Raw genomic sequence first — 19699 nt, 5'->3', positions numbered from 1 at the left:
TACGAGGTCCGGGTTAACTAGAGTAATAGTTACCTTTCTCTTGAGGAACTAACACATCTATTTACCAAAAAAAATGCTTACACCGTTACACGAGAAGTATTTTATCAAGTGCAAAATTCTCCTAATTAGCAAATGTTTACTGTTCGAACAAAAAAAGGATAAATGTTTACTGAACTCTTTAGTTCAAGAGTTTGTGCTACGTTAGTCTTATACTCTTTACCCCTAGATATAAAATTAAAGCAATTTGTATTATTCTCTATTCATTTTTTTAGTTACATCAGTACATCATGTCATCATTCATGGTGCGACAACTAATCAATATATCAATCACGCACAATAACAACTATTTCCATTCTTGACCCAAACAAGAAGATTCAGAAAATTTCTTCATCTCGAAGCTTAACCAATTAAGGCACAAGGCACAATCTAATTATCTTAGATACTCTTTTTCGAAAATGCTAGTTGACAAAAAATATATAATGATTATGTCTATATTCCCTGGTTATATCATATTATGTATTTTCCATATCGTGGTACTGACTATAGGGATAACCCAGTACTTATCTAATTTGAATTTGTAATAAGCAAACTTTAACCGAAGAACAAAATTTTGGCAATTCCCTTAACAATTCCATTGTTATCTCCAGAAATTTAAAGAACATGATTGAAATCCTTGTGGTTTATTTGTAATATTTGTTCGAATGATCCAATAACTACAAAATTACAACTGATATTACGTACGATTCATCTAATTAAATAAACAATATATAAATGCTTAGGGTATAGCTACTTAATAAATAACTAACACGAGGTAAATCAAATATCTAGCTAGAAGGAACAAAAAAAATTCTAGAAAGCCTTTTCTTGATTATTAAAGATGGTTTGATGATTAGCTTTTCCTTTTTTTTTTTTTGTTAAACCAAATTCTCATTAAAACTTAAAACTTAAAATGGGCCAAAGGTCCAGAGGACTTGTTTTGCAGCCAAGTCTGCGTTAACATTCTCTAAACGAGGAACAAAAGAAAACGAAATTGCTTTGAAAGCGGTAGATAGGGAGTAGATGTCATTTAAGACACCAAAAGTCTCGAGATTCATCTTCTTCCTTGCGATAGTATTGATAAGCGTCTGAGAATCAGAGAAGAGAGCGATGGAATCGAGTACGCGAGAGAGGACAAAGATCATGGCAGAGCGAACTGCCAAAGTTTCAGCCATTAGGGGCGATGAAACCGAAGTTTCTAGCACTGAGTGTTGCGATGAGGAGACCATATCATCAATGATCCAACCAAGTCCTGCTATCCCTGACGAGGCGTTCCATGCAGCATCGGTGAAGATCGAGCACATATCAGGGTTCCTAGGGCTTGGTTCGAGTCTGATCAACGGTATCGGTTGCTTTTGGATTGGAGGAGGTTGGGCTGAGATCCATTCTCTGGCATCAGTGATGGCCTTTTGAATTGTCTCTGCCGGTGAGAAACTCCTCTTTTCAAAGATGAGCTGGTTTCGCGATCGCCATAGTGACCAGATGATAGAGGCCGCGAGGGTCCCTGCTTCAATACCCATTGGTGGGAGAGAGTGGATCTTCCTAGTCCTTTCCCATCCTTCCTGGAAATTCAAGCTAACGAGGGGGTTGAAATTAGAAGCTAAGGGAGCCAGGCTCCATACCTCTGCAGCGTAAGGGCAAGTGAAAAGGAGGTGGTTCACTGATTCAACGTCGTTGCATCTTGCGCACAAAGGTGAGACTGGTATGTTTCTTATCGCAAATTGTTCTCCTACTGGAAGTGCATTTTGTAGGGATTTCCATATAAAGACCTTGATTTTCTCAGCTGTTTTAATCTTCCAGACGCTGGGGAGCCACTCAATTGAAGCCGTTTGATCCTGAGGATTGAGATCAGTCTTCTCTTCTATTAGCGTCAGGTAACCAGATCTTGTAGAATATTCTCCCGTGTCATTCTTCAGCCATACTAGTTCATCTTTTGCTCGTATAGTACTAGGCTTTAATCAAAGGATTTGCTCTTTGTGAAATGGTAGTAATTGCTCTATTTTTTCCACGTCCCATTGCGAGGTACCTTGATGGAGAAGGTTCGATACTTTGAGGTCTTGAAGATGTTCTGGAACTGGGCCAACTGGCCTTAGTTGCTTAGAGTGTGAGAGCCACGGGTCTTGCCAGACATTAATGTCCTCTCCCGTTCCCACCATCCATCCAAGTTGTTTGGAGAGCAAGTCTTTGCCTATTAACACACCTCTCCATCCATGGGAGGAGCTGTAGGAAGCCTTGCATTCGAGGAAAGGGGTATTGTGGCAATACTTCCCCAACAGGCAGCGCGCTAGTAGGCATGAGGAATTCTTCAGTATACGCCAGCCAATCTTGGCTAGGAGTGCGTCATTGAATGAGGTAACGTCCTTGAAGCCCAGCCCCCCTTTTTGACTTTGCCATTCTATCCCAAGAAATCCATGACACTTTTCGTTTACCAGGCTCCGCATCCCACCAGAACCTAGTTAGAGTTGATTGAATGTTTGCGCAGATGGACTGAGGGAGTTTGAAACAAGACATCGTATGCGATGAGATCGGCGCCAGGACACTCTTAACCATTATCATCTTCCCCGCGTTGGAGAGAAACTTTGAAGACCAACTAGCAGCTTTCTGTTGGATTCTGCCTACAACCGACGCAAACAAGTCTTTTTTCCTTCTGCCAAAATGCTCCGGTAGGCCTAGGTATTTCCCTACCCCTCCCTCTTTGTCTATTCCTAGGGTAGTTTTCATTGCGCTTCTTCTTTCTTGTGGAGTACCCTTAGAGTAGAATATAGACGACTTTTGCTTATTGATCAGTTGGCCTGAGACCGCTTCATAATCTGAAAGGAGTGACTTTAACGCTTCTGCATTCTTCTTGTTTGGTTTACAGAAAAACATGGTAACATCAGCAAACAGGAGGTGATTCAAGCTTGGGTTGTGGGTTGCAATAGAGACTCCCGACATCAAGCCGCTTGCTTGGGCTCTCATGCACATTCCTGTGAGGACTTCCGAGCAGAGAATAAAGAGGTAAGGGGATAGGGGATCTCCCTGTCTGATCCCTCTTCCCGGCTTAACATATCCTCTAGTAGCACCGTTGATAATGAAAGTGTAGTTGATAGTAGTGATGCATTGCATGATTAAGCCAGTGAAAGTAGGATGGAACCCCATAGTAGTAAGCACCATTTCGATGAAAACCCATTCTAGCCTGTCATAGGCTTTGCTCATGTCAGTCTTGACAGCCATCGAGAAATGTTTCTTTGCCTTTGAGTTTTTCAGATAATGTAAAACTTCGTGAGTTATAAGTACATTATCTGATATGGCTCTTTTTGGGACAAAAGCAGATTGCATTTCGGATATGAGGGATTGGAGCATGGGTTGGAGCCGTCGGGAGAGCAGTTTAGATATCGTCTTGTAATACACATTGCAGAGTGCAATGGGTCTGTAGTCCGCAGTCGACTTTGCTCCCATCCCCTTCGGTATCAATCTGACATGGGTCTCATTGATGGTTCTTGGCATTAAGCCGGAGGTAAAGAAATCCTGAACTTCTTTTATCATATCATCTCCCACTACTACCCAATTTGATTGGAAAAAGCATGCAGAGAAGCCGTCAGGCCCCGGTGCTTTTTCAGGATTAATGGAGAATAGAGCTTCTTTGGTTTCTTATCTGGAAGGTACTGTCATTAGACTCTCATTTTGTTCTGAGTTTACCCGAGGAACAATAGCTTCAGAGATGACTTTCTTCATATTTTCCAGGTTACAATCATTTGGCGTGAATAGCTTTGTGAAGTACCTTCCAATGGTTTCAGCTATAGCTTCCTCTGTATAAACCTCCACACCCTCTTCATTCTCTATGACCGCAAACTTATTAATTGCTTTTCTTTTCTTTGTAGGGGCATGGAAGAAACCTGTGTTTTTGTCTCCAAGGTGTAGCCAAAGCTGGCGGCTCCGTTGTTTCCAATAATTTTCCTCTGCCCTATGAGCTTCCGAGTGTTCTTCCTTCATTTTCCTTAGGAGATCCACATCCGGTTGGAGGGATATTGTTTGTTGCTCAATCGCCTTTTGTAAACGTAGGAGGTTTTGCATTGTTCACTTCTCTTTGCTTTTTTGACCAGTTGATTATTGTTGTTCTGCAGCAATCGATCTTTTATTTTAGCTTTAGATGCGTATTACTCTACTAAGTGTCTTTAACCAGCTTGCCCACTTCTTGGTTTTTACTTAGCCTACGATCGTATCTGAAGATGCCTCTTTTCTTCTTTCTCAGGGGTTCAAAGAGAGTAACAATGGGTCTATGACCAGAGCTGTCGAAGCGCAAGTACTCGCAACGCCCAGAGGTATAAATCTCTGACCAGGAGCTATTTGCAAGGGCTCTATCCAAACGACATTTAATCTCATGGGTTCCTCTTGTTCCCTTCCAGGATAGGCACTCTCCACTATGTTGGAGGTCGTATAGGTCCCCTTCGGAGAGGAATGTTCTGAAGTCCAAAAAGACGCTTCTGATCTTTCGGGTCCTCCCTGCTTCTCGTGGTTGCCTGTGATATCATTGAAATCCCCTGTGACCAGCCACGCGGCGTCTCTGATCAGTGCTAGAGAGGTGAGGAAGTCCCAAGTTTGTTTTCTTTTTTTCTTATCCGTACTTGCATAGATAAAGGTAGCATAAGAACTCTTTCCTTCATAGGTGATGCGAGTATCAAAGTAGCTTTTACAAGAGGAGATAATTTCTAAATTTAACCAATCCTTCCACAAGAGCGCCAGCCCTCCTCCTGCAACTCCATGTGGGGCTATAGTCTTCAGGTTTGTGTAGCCCAAGCTTTCTAGTTTCTTACCAACCACATGGTGGGAATTTTTTGTTTCCGAGAGAAAGATAACATCTGGATCCGTTTCCTTGCAGATCTCTCGGAGTCTCTGAACTGTCCAAGGGTTCCCAATCTCTTGGCAGTTCCAAGCCACAATTTTTAAGGAAGAGGACCGGGCGGCTCCTGAAAATCCCCACCCGTAGTTTTCCTCGAGGGTCTAGCAGTTTGTGCGCTTGTTCGCTGGTTTCTGCTTGTGGTCTCTGTAGCGTTTTGGTAAGTCTTCTTTGACTTAGGTCTGGTATTGTTCTCCTCATTTCGAGGGATATTTTTAGTAGATCTCTCCTCATTACGAGGGATTGTTTTTGTAGTTTTTGCAGCTCTCAGTGCTTTGCGCTTGCGCATTCCTACATTAACCATAGCCAGAGAGAGAGAGGGGTTGTATGACGCAGTGGTGTTCTAGTCGCCTTCCTCCTTTGTATCTGTTGCAGCGACTGAGGTAAATTGTTCTCCTCCGGTGGTGACACTCTGGGACCCAATCTTTCAAACGCTGACTGATTTTCGTTTATAGGGCCCAATCTTTGTGATATAGGGGTTCTGACTGGTGAAGCTTCATCCATAGGTTCGGAGGTTAGTAAATTGATAGCTGTCAAATTGTTTCTCGCTAGTCTGTTTGCTGCTTCCTCTATCTCACCCTCTTCTTCCGCCTGACGTAGTCTTTCTCTACGAGTTGCACTCTCTGTAGGATCTTGGCAGCTTGTATATTGAATCAGATAGCCTCTGATGTCCTCTTTCGCTTGGATTACTGCCTCCTCAGTTGTCGCTACACAGGTGGTAGGAGGTTCTTCCCCCTGTAAGGGTTGCAGTAATGGTCTTGAGGATTCAGATTTCTCCATATGAGGCGGAGTACGCTCTCTATGGGAGGGTTTTTCTACCCATAAGGATCTGGGGGGTTGAGAGCGTTGGGCAGCACGTTGATGTCCCGTATGATCATATCGTCTGTACTCTCTGGACTGGTAAGTATTATAGCTCTCTTCACGCCTTCTAGATTCTCCCCTTATCGTCTCTCTAGGTTGATTTCTAGCTGTAATGGTTCTCTCCGTTGATGGAGGATTGTTGATTCTATAGGGTTCTGTCCTCTCAGGTCTCTTCTGACTCCTTTCAGGTCCCGCAGTAAGGTTCTCCCTTGGGTTTGAACGATTTGGGTAATGGGAGGAGGACCTATATGAGTTTTGATGATATGAACGCGAGAGGTTTGAAGTATCCCTCCCAGCAGTTCGCTGTGCTGGAGGAACCCTACCAGCTGGTTGTCTCTCTGAGTCAGCGTTCTGGCGTTCCATCCTAGCTGGTGGGTTTGTCGGGCAGAGGTCTTTGTCATGACACAGACTGTAGCAGCTGGTACAGTGGTTTTGGAGTTTCTCATATACTAAGGTAAGCATAAGTTCACGACCATTATCGAATTCCATAGTAGTCTTTCGAATGAACGGTTGTAGCCCATTGATGAAGACTCGCATTCTTGCAACTGTATTTGTTATTTCAGCGACATCAAAGGTACCGATATCATCAGCGATGCGTTCCAGGATTTCAGCAGACCACAGATGAAGAGGAACTCCCTGCACCTGGATCCAGAAGGGAATTTGGTTAGGAAAAGAAGGAGAGAGCGACGGCTCCCATCTTTGGATAATAACCATCCAGTGCATAAAGTGGTAAGGTTGGTTGTCAAGGACTTTTAAGAGGTCTCTCTCCGACGCAAATTGGAACTGGAAGCATCCTTGCCCCAGATCTGCTCCTATGGGTCGCGTCACTTCCAGTGGTCAGAGAGGAAAGGGATGAGGGACCACATCCGCTGGATCTTAGGGTTTGTCATCCTACCACCAGCGTGAGTGAGTGTTTTCTGATGAGAGCGGCATTGTCAACAGCAGGGACCTTAACTCTTGCAAGGCGTGGCGGACTTGAGGATTTTGCAGGGCCTTTACCCTTTTCGGCGTAGGAGAGTCTTCGATGCATCTTGAGAGAAACGGAAGGAGAATCAAGTTTTGTGCCGCAAATGGTATCAAGCAAAGGTTCTTTTTGTTACAGGAACAAAGTGAGGTTTCTATCTGAGGAGGACGGTTCTTTGTAGCTAAGGTCACTGAGCTTCAGAGAGTAAAACTTTCATCTTGGCCTGATGGAGGGCGGAGCTTAGAGGCTGGAGTAGTCATCGTCGGCGAGGAGAAGGCGGTGCGGCGGTCCCTCCGACCTCAGTCGGGGAAAGAACCCGGTGTATAAAAAGCAGGGTCTGGTTTTGTCCAACAGATATTTCTCAAAGAGGGAAAGATTTGAAATCGACAGGCAAGAGACTTGTGTGTAAAGGGATGAACGGTGGAAAGTCTACTGGATAAACATTTCTGCTTTAAGAGTCGACAGGCAAGAACTTTTCCTTTTTTTTTTTTTGTTATAAGTTATTTTAGATGGATGTGAAAATGAAACCCAAGAAGCCAAGAAGGTATCAACTTTAAGAGTTGCTTTGTTTCTAATGTATTTCCAACTAGTTTGATTATTTATTTAACGCATATCGTAAACTGAAAAGGGACAGGCGTGCCTCCTCGTAAAGTAGAAGCCGCGTAGTGTAAAAGTATAAGACTTTTTTTGGTAACACATAATGTAAAAGTATAAGACTCACGTTCTCTTAATTCTTGTTTTATAGTTAGTCTTACATCCGATTTAAAAACATTTGATAGTTTTACGAGAAAGATCTTCACAACTGTGTTAGTATACGCTACATTATTTATTTAGCTTAAAATCCATAAATTTAGAAAATCCGCTAGGTCACATATAGTGTTGGGCAAATAAACTAAACTCGAAATCTGAACCGAACCCGGTCTGATAAAAATTAATCTGAACCGTTTTGAATCCAATATAAATACCAAATATATTTTGTTTTATGCTATTATCTGAACCGAACAAGGTTTTAAATGAATATCTGATAGAATCCGAAACATTTGGTACATGATCTCAATTCCTAATATGTATCCGAAATATACTATGATATATTGAATATCTAAAGTAATTATCTTTTAGATGAAGGTTGGTGGTTTTATTACATGAAAGTTGATGGTTCTATTATATGAATGTTGATGGTTGAAAATGTCGGTTGAAACTTGAAATTTTTAGATTTTGGTTTTGTCTTCATGAGACAATGTTTCTCAGTTCATAAGAACTTGGTTTTCGTTTAATGTTTTCATTTATTTGGTTTTGAATTATCATTGTTGATGTTTTTTCTTATTTTTGAATCGATTTTACTTATGTTTTTGTTACGAAGTAGATTTAAATCAAATATTTTAAAACCGAATAACCGAATTTACTTATGTTTTAGTTACAAAATAGATATAAATCAGATACTTTTAAACCAAAGAATCGATTGGGACCCGAACCCGAAAGTACATCAGGTTATACCGGTTCTTTGAAGATTTACTAATCCCGACCCAAACCGATAGAACTCAAACCGGTCCCGAACCAAACTTTTATATAATCCGAATGGGGTTGATTTTAATAAATTTGGAAAACTAAAACCTGATTGGATAAAATCGAAATCCGATTGGGATCCGAATGCCCATGCCTATATATAGATAACATAATGGATTGTGTGATGATTACTAATACCTTTTACGTACAGGAAAGAAACTAAACAGTGAAAGCTTGATATGTAAAACATGTAATACTATGTTTCTGCAAATATTAATCAAAGTTACAAAGACACTTGCTGGGAATTGAAGCAAGAAAACTTAACAAACCTAGTGATGTAATATCTCTTTTCCATAAAATCAAATGTTTGGTCCAAATATTAATTTAAAAAAAAACAGGCCACTATTCTTGACAACTCTCTCTAACAAACTATTACTTTTTCCATGGTATGCTGAAGGAAATATAGATACATGTCTAATCGATCATATATTATTACTGTATAAGGCGGCTTTGATACATGATTTATTACTATGACTTCCAACCTAAATTAGTTATGGCATCAAAATCAACCAGACTGTTGCATAAGATAGCTAAGGCGATTTTCAGAGTGTTTTTTCCGACGTGTTTTATTTTTAGCTGCATGGTAGAATAATCATTATAATTTGAATTACACTAGGTCAAGCTTTCCTCTTCGTTTACCACAAAGGTACGTCCGAGCCAATTCTTTGGTAGTATTTATGGTAGAATCACAAGCGTAGATCATTTCCCCGAGTGTATCGCAGTGCAAGAAGCCGTAGAGCTGAGGAAAAATAAAATTAGTATCCGGAGACTCACCAACGTTAAGGAATCGGAAGGCAAATGGAGGGCTAACATCTAATATCGCTCGAGTGAGAGCTGAGTGCACTTTGTTTTCTATTACTGTATGTTAATATAATTAAGCACCATCAACTGTAGAAAGTATAGTCAAAATAATGATAAAATAAACTTTAGACCGTTTATACTTTTTGCGTTGTTGTTTGCCAGGTCTCGATCAATTATATGGACAGAAGTCACTCGACTGAAATGAGATGAGCAAAGTCATTCTTATAATTATGTTTTAAACAGTGGAGATATGCTAAAAACAGTGGAGATGAACACATTTCGATTTGACGTACAGAAATTACGTATATGCTTCTTTGGCAATTATATGCCTCCGGCGTCTATTTTAAAGAAGACGTGTATTTTGCAAATAGTTACTTCTTTTGCCTGCTAGTAAAGATAAATTCACTAACAATATCGAATGAAGACATTGAGATGGTTAACAAAATGTTTGAGATTTTAATTAAAATGAAAACAGAGTAAAAAAAGCTTTCAAACAATCACAATGATATTGACATGAATTAAAAGAGTCTTTTGCCGCCTCTCAGTTACTTATTATACACAATCTTTGCAATAAATTTAGATGATACAGAACTAACAATTGCTTCTTAGATATTGCCACGCAAAACATATAAGCACTACAAGCTAATTTATTTTTTTCCATTAATTTAATCTCTTATTTCTTATCATCTTTTTTTTTTTTTGACAAAATATTTCTTATCATCTTCCAAGTTAACTATATGAAGTCTTCGACTTAATTTGATTGCTATACTAATTACTTGATACAAAATTATTACCGCTGACAAAGTTTGTTTTGGCTTCTCTCACCGACGGAGATATATACAAAACAAATTCGATGCAAAAATGAAGATTAAAACCTAAAAGCAAAATAAATAACACATTTTTCAACGCGTTAGTTTACCTGTCTATCACTTTAACTAGGGCATCCTTCACGTCTCTATATAAACCTCCACTCCGTTATGCTTTATTCTCCAAGTACAATAATCAACTCTAAGTTTAACCAAGTCTTTACTACTCAGATATGGCTTCAAATATTGCCATTTTAGTTATCGTCATTACGCTTCTATTGCAAGGTGGTGAAGCACAACTCACTACAAATTTCTACTCAACCTCTTGCCCCAATCTTCTCTCCACCGTTAAATCAGGCGTTAAATCTGCCGTTAGCAGCCAGCCTCGAATGGGTGCATCTATCCTTCGTCTTTTCTTCCACGATTGCTTCGTCAACGTAAGTTTTTTCTTTGACCTTTTCTTGTATATTCCTTGCATCCCAAGAAAAGTAGCATACTTGTTTTTCTTTTAATGTTCTTTTCTTCTAATCATAGTCATATATAACTTGCATGCATATAGGGATGCGACGGTTCTATTCTACTAGACGACACATCAAGCTTTACGGGAGAACAAAACGCGGGCCCTAACCGCAACTCGGCTCGTGGGTTTAATGTGATCGACAACATCAAATCAGCGGTTGAAAAAGCATGTCCCGGGGTTGTGTCTTGTGCTGATATCTTAGCCATTGCAGCTAGAGACTCCGTCGTACAAGTAAGCTCCATATATATATATGGATTCTCTCTAAGTTCGGTTTTGTAAATTTGATATACTAATTAAGCCGGTCAATAACATTCGTCTTTGTACTCGTTGAAGCTTGGAGGGCCGAACTGGAATGTGAAAGTAGGAAGAAGAGATGCAAAAACGGCGAGTCAAGCAGCGGCGAATAGTAATATTCCGGCACCGAGTATGAGTCTGAGCCAGCTTATTAGTAGTTTCAGGGCCGTTGGACTCTCCACCAGAGATATGGTTGCTCTCTCTGGTTCGTTACATTTCTCTTTCGTACCTCCATATTTTCATGTACATATGCAATTCTTTGTTAAATAGGTTGATTGATATAAAAGAATAAAGCACCCAATGAAGAAGCTTACTTTTAAAATAATCGTTTGATTTAACTAAAGCTGATTGCAAATTTTAAATTACCCGTTAATACATTTCTATGATTAAGACACACAATAAATAATTAGATTGTCTTTTTGAAAATTGTCGGCTCTTTCTTGTTTTGTTGTGTTTGTTTTCAACACACTTTAGCTTTTCTATTCCTTTGCTGAAGTTACGTAATATATATTACTATTACGAAACACCAACAAAGTATTTTAATGATAGTGTTAACTAACTAAAAATAAGTCAACTGTTAATCTAAAAAAACTATTCTATAATCTTTTTATTCAGGTGCGCACACTATTGGTCAATCCCGCTGCACGAACTTCCGAACGAGAATCTACAACGAGACTAACATCAACGCAGCCTTCGCCACCCTGCGTCAGAAATCTTGCCCTAGAGCTGCCGGTTCTGGCGACGGAAACCTAGCTCCGCTTGACATCAAGTCCCCTACTTCTTTCGACAACAGCTACTTCAAGAACCTAATGGCTCAGAGAGGTCTACTCCATTCAGACCAAGTGCTCTTCAACGGTGGCTCCACCGACTCCATAGTCCGTGGTTACAGCAACAGTCCGTCGAGCTTCGACTCCGACTTCGCGGCGGCGATGATCAAGATGGGTGATATTAGCCCCTTGACTGGTAGTAGCGGTGAGATCAGGAAGGTCTGTGGGAAGATTAACTGAGTAATCTCTCCACGTGGCTTTTTATGAGTGGTTTGTGATAGAATAAGACCTTTTAATCTTCCTCCTTCCAAAAATTATTGAAGATCCATTTGAGTGTGTGTTTAAGTATGTATTACGTCAGGAAAAAAAGTATGTAATACGTCCACATTAATATCTAATGAAATTCGCTAAGTATTTTTTCTACGATATTTGTTACCATTTTTGAAGTTTTCTATAAGCGAAATTCACGTGATTACGTGTCTTAATCTCATTGGTTGTTAAGGATAAAAAAACTTTAGGAAGCGGGAGGGAGAGATTTGCTCTGTTTTTAATACGCGCCAATTATAGTCCCGCGCGTTAATCTGTAAGCGCACGTTAGCATTCGTCTGAAATATTCACTAAATGACACGTTGGCAAAAGTGTTTAGCCTTTTAAAAAAAAAGTTTTAACCTTTGTCTCTGTCAGAAACAGAGAAAAATCGAAGAGCTTTTTGATAAATCGAGGGCATTAATGGCTAGAATCCGTAAAAGGGTTCAAGCTGTTCGTCGTGCAGCCGACGGAAGCGCTTTTGATAAATGGTAACTCTTTTTTTGGATTCCTCAATTTGACTTTTTTTTTAAAATAGATTCGTTATAATACTCTGTTTTCGGCTTTGATTCCAGTGAACAATGTGGCGTTACGATCGCGATTGCTCTGTTTGATATGCACGAGTGCGGAGAGAAAATAAGAAGGGAAGTGAAGAGGTTTAAGGGAATCGATACTATCTCGGAACTCACTCTGAGCTTTGAAGATGAGCCTAGATCACCATTCGTCTTCTTCTTGTACTGTAACACTTAACACAAAAACCTTCCTCTGTTTTAGTAGCTTCCCTCTCTCTATTGTAACTCTGTTTCTTTATTATATATAGAGAGGATTTTAGGAAAAGCTACAAGGGCAAAATGGTTGATGCTAGCAGAATATGTTTCACAGTGTGGAAGAACTTGTCAAGAGAGGTATCTGTTTCTTCCATACCACTCAAAAAAGGCTTGAACTTTTATTCTGAAAAACGTTATTTTTTATACGCTTTGCTTAATTTTTTTCAGGATCAGAAACCCTTCATAGCTCGTGCTGAAGAAGTTGATCTGGCACACAACAGGAGACTAAAAGAAGAAGAAGCACAAAGCATACGCAAGGTATGTAAGTTCTTGATTTGGAGGATTGTGACCAGAAGTTTTTCTATATGTTTTAAATCTGCTGTGCATCAGCATGCTTGAGCTAGCTTTAGAGTTAGACTAGTTAAGGCTTTTAAGGTTCCACGAGTGAATCTTCTTGTTATATTCTTTGGTTTTATGGCTAGTCTTTGCGTCATTTGAATTTAATCTCCTTTGAACACACACTTTGTATAGTTGAAAGCTAGTTATTATGTACAATTTTGCAGGCAGATGATGAGGCAGATTCAAAACCAGCTGCTAAGTTTGACAAGGTCTGAGTAATGTATTTTCCTTTGCAATAGGTTATTCTTGTTTCCACCTATTGCATAGCCATGCTCACTATGTTCCACGAAATCTTTTTGCTTACTTCATACAGTTATGTGAGTGCTGTGATCATGAAGAAGAGGACTATGATTCATCTGATCATTTTGAATATGAGTTTTGGTATTGTTACAAAATTTTGAACAAAATTCAGTCTTCTTGCTTCTTGTTTTCTTACTTTTTACTTTCATTGTGAAACAGGGAAGACGAAACTGTACTGAAGTACTGAGACACACATCTTAGTGGAGATGGTTTTCGCCTGTTGTTCTGTACTAATTTAAGAGTTTTTGGGGGAATTTTGTGTAAATATAGGCAAATGAGGGGCTCATCTTTTTCATTCCTCTATGACTTTAGAGCTGTTTCTCTTTTTTTTTTGGTTAGTGCTCTTTTTTTTCTGTCACTACCAAAGAGACTTTGATTGTTTGGCAAATTAACTTATTATTATCTGGATATGTTGGCCTTGATCATGATTTTGCAACTATTTAGTTATATATCCAATGAAACAAGAGTTGCCAAGTTGCTCTAATTTTGAAGAAGCTATGATATAATGAAAGTTTTTAATAGAAACACTCAAAAGTAATGTAAAACGTAGTTTGGATGGTTGTCCCATTGTCTATCTTATCACTTTATATGATCCATAAAGGCTACTTATAAGAAGCTGAGTCTATGTCTTTAGGCACAATCATTGACTCTTCTTGTTTATATATAAATAAAGTTGTCTCTTGATACATTATCTAGAATTGTCCTCCTTCGAAAGTTTGACCGAATTGCCAATCCTCAGGCACAACATCGTAGCTCACAACACTCCTACCATCGCTCGCAGTGACTTGAAAAGAGAGACTTTGACCTCTGAGGTAAGTGTTGCTTTGCCAGTTCTGTCCCCAGTTTCTGGACATGGATTGCCATTGATTAGTCTTTGAGCCTTTCAATGCTACGGCCTTAACATCACCAGCACCACCCAGTTTGTAATCAGCACGAGGTCGAAGTATGAATTCCCGTTTATCGTAAACCTTATCCCTCCAGGTTTCTCACATGGAACCCTATCATATCACATGACAAAAATGGTAAAGTGTTTTTCTTGTTAAGAGTTACTTTCTTGTTAAGAACTTTAGAATTAAGTCAAAGTCTCTAAAGCCAAAGACCAATCGGAGCCTAAAACGTTTTACTGAAAGTGAAACCCATGCATTGTCAACCTAACAAAACCAAATAAGCTATATTCCCTAAATATATTTGATAAAAATAAAGCTACACATTTTTTATGACCATAAAGCTACACATTTTCCATATAAATATAAGAGAAATACCTTATATATATAGTAGCATTAACTAAATCAAAATTTTGTTAGTAATAGCACATAAAAGGGAAATTTATCAAAAGAGCAATAATTAAAGGGTAAAATAATATATTTATTTATTTAGATTTAAGGTGTATTGATAGAGTTTAAGGTTTATTGTTTAGGGTATGTTATTAGGGTTTAAGGTTTAGGATGTGAGGTAATTTAGTGTTTTTATTAACTATAAATATTATTTGGGGGATTTTTTAGTGTTATTTTTGTGATAGAAACTAAAAATGATATTTATGAGATTTGTCTTAAATATAATGATATTTAATTAAAAAATGTAGGAGATTTGTTACATTATTTTATAAATTTTAGTTAAAAAGAATAAATAACAAATAATTCCTTATTGGGTTTTTAGTTTCTATAAAACCGGGGGAAAAAATCTAAAACCAAAGCATAAACCGGATGGCTTAGCCCCTACACATTCGCTACTAATGTTTCTTTACCTTCTGAATGCGACAGGAACGATGCCAGCTCGGTACTGAGCGATCTGGAGAAAGGCGGGTTCGGCCAAGTCAAAGTGCTGGAGGGGAGGATTGCACCAACCACCATTATTGTTGGCTAAGGCATAGTTTGGAGGACAGAAGTTTGTAGCGGAGACGATGATGGAACCAGGGAGGCACCACTGATCATCATCCTCACACCGTAGCTCAAAACAAGCCCCACACCTCTGACCGCTCTGGAACAAGGCCGTGCTCAGAGCCGCGGTTTGTAGTCCGTATCCTTGGCTGTACAAGTTACCGTACCCACACGCACCTCCTACAAAACGTAAACATTTTTAACGGTTATAAGGTAGAGGTTAAAAGTATCCATGTGTGATTATATGGTGAAGATGTGTGTGCCAATCGAAAGGGTCATGTTTTAAGTACCCATTGTTCCGGATGCATCAGCTCCGCCATAGAAAGTGGCATGGCCTCTTTCCCAGCCTCCGTTGTCATCGGAGTTTATCCGCTGGAAGCAGAAGTTGAAGGTGCATAGTGAAATAATTAAAATATGGACATATTGTGTAAGATTCATGATTTTGTTAGGGATGATGGAAGAAAACAAGCGGAGTGAATTAGTTTTCAATTCGTTCAAGACTTCACTTATTCACTAGTGCCTATCAGTTATCACTACTCTTATGATCAGCTATAGATATTTAAGAAGAATAAAAATACATATTTTCACGAATGTATAATCGAAGAAACTGATGTAATAATGTATTGTTCCAGGAATTCCGTTTGCAAGTTATATGCATTATGCAAAAGTCTCACATGCAATTCTGTTTGGCGCTTAACCATCCCACTGAATCGGGCTATGATGCATTGATGCCCAAGTAAGGCCTGCTGAGTGCTGCCCAAACATCTCATTCTAAATGGCTTTTTGTTTACGTAGTTGTAATTAACTAGCTGAAAAAATCATGATGGTAAGAACTATGACGACATATACATTTTAATTTCATTAGTTCTTTCTAAAAGAAAATTAAAACTCGCAAAGTCGCAATCCTGAACACCTTTTCTCTTGACTTTTTTTTTTATCAAAAAAAGTCGCAATCCTGAACACCTTTTCTCTTGTAAATTTTAACCGTTTTCTCTTGTAAAATGATAGGACGTTAATAAAAAAAAATATTAAGCTCCTTTTGTTGTTGTACATGGTTTAAACATCAAAACACAACATCACTAACCGTGAAAAACAACAAGGAACCATTAATTATTGTATAAAAACTTTAACCAAACACGATATCTCATAAACGGCATGATAAACTAAGTCACACACATACTAATGCTTACATGAGAGAATCTAGAGACATTAATGCTTAAATAAGAGATTGAAGGTTAAAACTGCGGATAGAGAATCGGTGAGGGAGACAATGGTGGACGGTGAAACAGCTCGACTTCCAGACAATACCATTTCTGCATCATCCCCACCACATTCATATTCTCTACTTATCCGATCCTCTTTCTTTACCTTCTGTATCAAATGTTTTGTTAATTAGTAAGAATTGTGTCAATTTAAAACATTTTTGCATTTAAATCAGCGTTTTTAAATCCGACCCAGATGCACGGTCGAATAGGTTAACAGATAATGTGATACGTAATCCGGTTTGAGTTTTAAAAAATATTCATTATTTAAAAACCTAAAATCCGTAAAAATCCGCTAAATCTCTATGCTAATCGGTTGAACCATGAGTGACCGATATGTAAATTCAATTTGATTTGAATTGTAAATTTTTAAAATTAGAATTTAACTTTAATTTTTGCATCAGATATTTAAATAATTATTAGTTTAGTATTATTGTATTTTTGTTATATCTCATTTTATTCCAACTTGTTAAAATATTGAACCTAGACTTAGTTAACATTCAGAAGCATTTGAAAAAAAACTACACAATAAAAAAATCACATAGGATATCATAAGCAATACGACTAATTTTTATAAAGATATAATCATATAAACAAAACTATGGTGTATAAAACTAATGGAAATTAATGTTTGTTTGTTAATTTTTTGTGAATTTTGCTAAGAGAAAATTGCTTAGTTTTATATTGAATATTCTTTTTGGTTTTTGAGACCAGAATATTCCTTTTTGATTGTTTAGAAACCTTCCATAAAATTGATTTACAAATTTTAACATTAATAATCGTGATATAAAGTATTACCATATAAATAAGCTAGATATTAAGGCTCTAAATGGTGACCAAAGGAATGAGTGGGAATGAGTAATTCCTTTTCATTCCTCAAATTTTACACCATTCATGTGGAATATTATTTTCTTAATGTTCGTTCTCGTTCCTTTTAATTTAAAGAATTATAGAGTAAAAATATTCTTTATAAAATCTGACAAGGAACAAAAAAGAATAAATATTCCTATTATTTTGTTCCTCTGCATTTCATTCTTCTTTGTTCTTATTATTCCCTTTGTGGTCACCAGTTAGAGCCTAAGGGATTTATTATTAAAAGTAAATACATTAAAGGTTTATGTATATAACATATTTTGATTTAGTGGAATTAGTTATAACTTATAAAGTATAGTATTTTTTAAAATATTTTACCTAATAGCAAATTGGATCCAATTTTGTGTTTGTGTTTTAATAGTATTGATTATAGACGGAATCATATACTTTTATCTTTAAAGAAACATGCGCACATATGTGAATTGTTATACTAGTGTTTGTTCATTAAATGATTTTAACATACTGCAATACTATAACTTTTATGGATTGTAAAATGAGGATTACAGATGTTGGTCTTTCAAATGTATAGTTAATATATTAAGTTAAAAAACGACGCTGAATTCTTTTTATTAGTTTTTTTATTATTTTATTAAAACACTTTTTTATTCAATGCATATATTACAAATGTTTAGCGACCACCAGCAAGCCACGTAATTAGGTTAATCAGCCAGTCCACAACCACTCGTTCTACCTAACCTACCAATGAGGCTGTGACACCCGTCACCTCCTATCTCGAGAAAATGGGCCAGCAACAATAACTCATAACACAATAGCCCATATACACAAATCCACTCACCCAAAACCCAAATAAAAATCCGAATAAAAAGTCCAGTAGCACCAATCCGTCCAAATATCATATACTCGTCTGTCTCACCTGAAATGGGGAAGAAAGAGGGGTGAGCAACTGGGGAGTCACTCAGTGAGGTATGGGATGCTAAACCCGAAGTTCATTGACTTGGACATAGCACTCCGAATAAATATAATTTAAAACTAATACATAACAAACACGGTACCTAAAGTACCCAAAGATCAAACAATGGTCCTAGCGACCGGCCCACTAACAGGCCCAAACCCACCGAATATATGCTCGGCAACACACGCCCGGAGACGATTTATCGACCAACAGCTACGTTCAACCGGTCGACTAAAGCTGACCGTAACCAACACAAAACCCGGCCTACAGATAAAACTCTCTGTACCCGGCAAAATCCCATACACAATCATAATAAATAAATATTATATTAATAATATTATAATATATCAGTTCTAAATGAAACAATCAAAGTTGAACCATCTAGACCCTCATATCCGGTTTAAGCAAAGAACCTAAACTATCAAGCAGACTCCAATCAGACATCAGACTGACTCAATTCACAAAGACGGATACATATTAGAACTAAATTATGTTTATTCGAAATCATAGGCCGTGTACGAGAAATTACGAGAATAGCCCTCACCTTTGCCACGGGTTCGGAAGATAGCCTGAGAAAGCACATAATAAACTTTGACGGCTCTAAAACAGTAACTCCAAAATTCTCTGAAAATAAATGAACATGATGATTCTGGCAGAATTGAACCCTTGATAGTATGGATGAATAACTCAAGAACTGACCGTTAACTTTTCAATCCCTCCGGTCCGAATGTAGTCCCATATGTCTTCTGTCTGTAGCCACCGAGTTTACTCTGATCGGGCACCATTTGATTAACCAAAATAGCTTCATCTCCACACTGGTTGCAAACGCAGACTGTACCAACACCTCCCACGAAACCAAGAATAACTCTCAGAAAATAACTCGAAATGACAGTCCGCTTGTTGGAGAAGACAGATAAAAGAATTATCTACTTACTGACAAATTTACAGATTTAAATCTTTTGTTTAGGTCGGCCGTTTCTCCCTTACACCGAGACTGATCGAAACTGGCTCTGCAACATAACAGTTGAATTAACGCCAAGAATAAAACGTCCATAACTCTCTAACCGTACCTCGGTTTGAGAATCTAAAAGATGATATAGAAATCTGACAGTAAGAGCTTTCCAATGATATCTCGCTCGTTTCCTGGTTCCTTCTGGATCGACTCACCCATAACACAATAGCCCATATACACAAATCCACTCACCCAAAACCCAAATAAAAATCCGAATAAAAAGTCCAGTAGCACCAATCCGTCCAAATATCATATACTCGTCTGTCTCACCTGAAATGGGGAAGAAAGAGGGGTGAGCAACTGGGGAGTCACTCAGTGAGGTATGGGATGCTAAACCCGAAGTTCATTGACTTGGACATAGCACTCCGAATAAATATAATTTAAAACTAATACATAACAAACACGGTACCTAAAGTACCCAAAGATCAAACAATGGTCCTAGCGACCGGCCCACTAACAGGCCCAAACCCACCGAATATATGCTCGGCAACACACGCCCGGA

General features: G+C 38.2%; 4 protein-coding genes across 5 annotated transcripts; 2 read left to right on the top strand and 2 right to left on the bottom strand.

The window, feature by feature from the left end:
* Positions 1 to 944: 944 nt before the first annotated feature.
* Positions 945 to 3474, bottom strand: LOC108838826 (uncharacterized). Its single transcript, XM_057004260.1, has 3 exons — positions 2466 to 3474; positions 2063 to 2365; positions 945 to 1966 (listed from the first exon to the last, which is right to left on the bottom strand). The coding sequence occupies exons 1-3, from the start codon at positions 3472 to 3474 to the stop codon at positions 945 to 947; spliced, it is 2334 nt and encodes a 777-aa protein (XP_056860240.1).
* Positions 3475 to 10091: 6617 nt separating this feature from the next.
* On the top strand, positions 10092 to 11914 carry LOC108823133 (peroxidase P7). Its single transcript, XM_018596408.2, has 4 exons — positions 10092 to 10344; positions 10467 to 10658; positions 10761 to 10926; positions 11337 to 11914. The coding sequence occupies exons 1-4, from the start codon at positions 10141 to 10143 to the stop codon at positions 11726 to 11728; spliced, it is 954 nt and encodes a 317-aa protein (XP_018451910.2). The 5' UTR covers positions 10092 to 10140; the 3' UTR covers positions 11729 to 11914.
* Positions 11915 to 11934: 20 nt separating this feature from the next.
* Positions 11935 to 13668, top strand: LOC108823143 (high mobility group B protein 2-like). 2 transcript variants are annotated; one of them, XM_018596417.2, is made up of 8 exons: positions 11935 to 12071; positions 12173 to 12285; positions 12370 to 12528; positions 12615 to 12699; positions 12790 to 12879; positions 13125 to 13169; positions 13274 to 13341; positions 13420 to 13668. In XM_018596417.2, the coding sequence occupies exons 2-8, from the start codon at positions 12218 to 12220 to the stop codon at positions 13445 to 13447; spliced, it is 543 nt and encodes a 180-aa protein (XP_018451919.2). In that variant the 5' UTR covers positions 11935 to 12071; positions 12173 to 12217; the 3' UTR covers positions 13448 to 13668. The 2 variants fall into 2 exon arrangements, with proteins under 2 accessions (XP_018451919.2, XP_056858735.1); XM_057002755.1 differs by having other exon boundaries at positions 11942 to 12071; positions 12179 to 12285.
* A 255-nt stretch (positions 13669 to 13923) lies between these two features.
* On the bottom strand, positions 13924 to 15575 carry LOC108840635 (expansin-A2-like). The gene is given in 4 exon segments (XM_057002754.1): positions 13924 to 14179; positions 14182 to 14258; positions 15005 to 15317; positions 15428 to 15575. Coding segments are annotated over 4 exon segments (765 nt in total). The 3' UTR covers positions 13924 to 13952.
* Between the last annotated feature and the right edge of the window lie 4124 nt (positions 15576 to 19699).

This window comes from Raphanus sativus, chromosome 2 (genome assembly GCF_000801105.2).
Source record: "Raphanus sativus cultivar WK10039 chromosome 2, ASM80110v3, whole genome shotgun sequence".
Lineage (NCBI taxonomy): Eukaryota > Viridiplantae > Streptophyta > Magnoliopsida > Brassicales > Brassicaceae > Raphanus > Raphanus sativus.
The sequence above is the reverse complement of the archived record's forward strand: the minus strand, read 5'-3'. Positions and strand labels throughout refer to the sequence as shown.

Excerpts from the sequence above, each read along its gene's own strand:
- LOC108838826 (XM_057004260.1), bottom strand. The coding sequence starts at position 3,474 with ATGGGAGCAAAGTCGACTGCGGACTACAGACCCATTGCACTCTGCAAT. Across the intron at positions 2,366-2,465 it reads CTGGTGGGATGCGGAGCCTG|CCAAGATTGGCTGGCGTATA; the intron begins GTAAACGAAAAG and ends ACGCACTCCTAG. Across the intron at positions 1,967-2,062 it reads ATCGAACCTTCTCCATCAAG|ATGAACTAGTATGGCTGAAG; the intron begins GTACCTCGCAAT and ends TACGAGCAAAAG.
- LOC108823133 (XM_018596408.2), top strand. The coding sequence starts at position 10,141 with ATGGCTTCAAATATTGCCATTTTAGTTATCGTCATTACGCTTCTATTG. Across the intron at positions 10,345-10,466 it reads TCCACGATTGCTTCGTCAAC|GGATGCGACGGTTCTATTCT; the intron begins GTAAGTTTTTTC and ends GCATGCATATAG. Across the intron at positions 10,659-10,760 it reads CTAGAGACTCCGTCGTACAA|CTTGGAGGGCCGAACTGGAA; the intron begins GTAAGCTCCATA and ends TACTCGTTGAAG.
- LOC108823143 (XM_018596417.2), top strand. The coding sequence starts at position 12,218 with ATGGCTAGAATCCGTAAAAGGGTTCAAGCTGTTCGTCGTGCAGCCGAC. Across the intron at positions 12,700-12,789 it reads GGAAGAACTTGTCAAGAGAG|GATCAGAAACCCTTCATAGC; the intron begins GTATCTGTTTCT and ends AATTTTTTTCAG. Across the intron at positions 13,170-13,273 it reads CAGCTGCTAAGTTTGACAAG|TTATGTGAGTGCTGTGATCA; the intron begins GTCTGAGTAATG and ends TACTTCATACAG.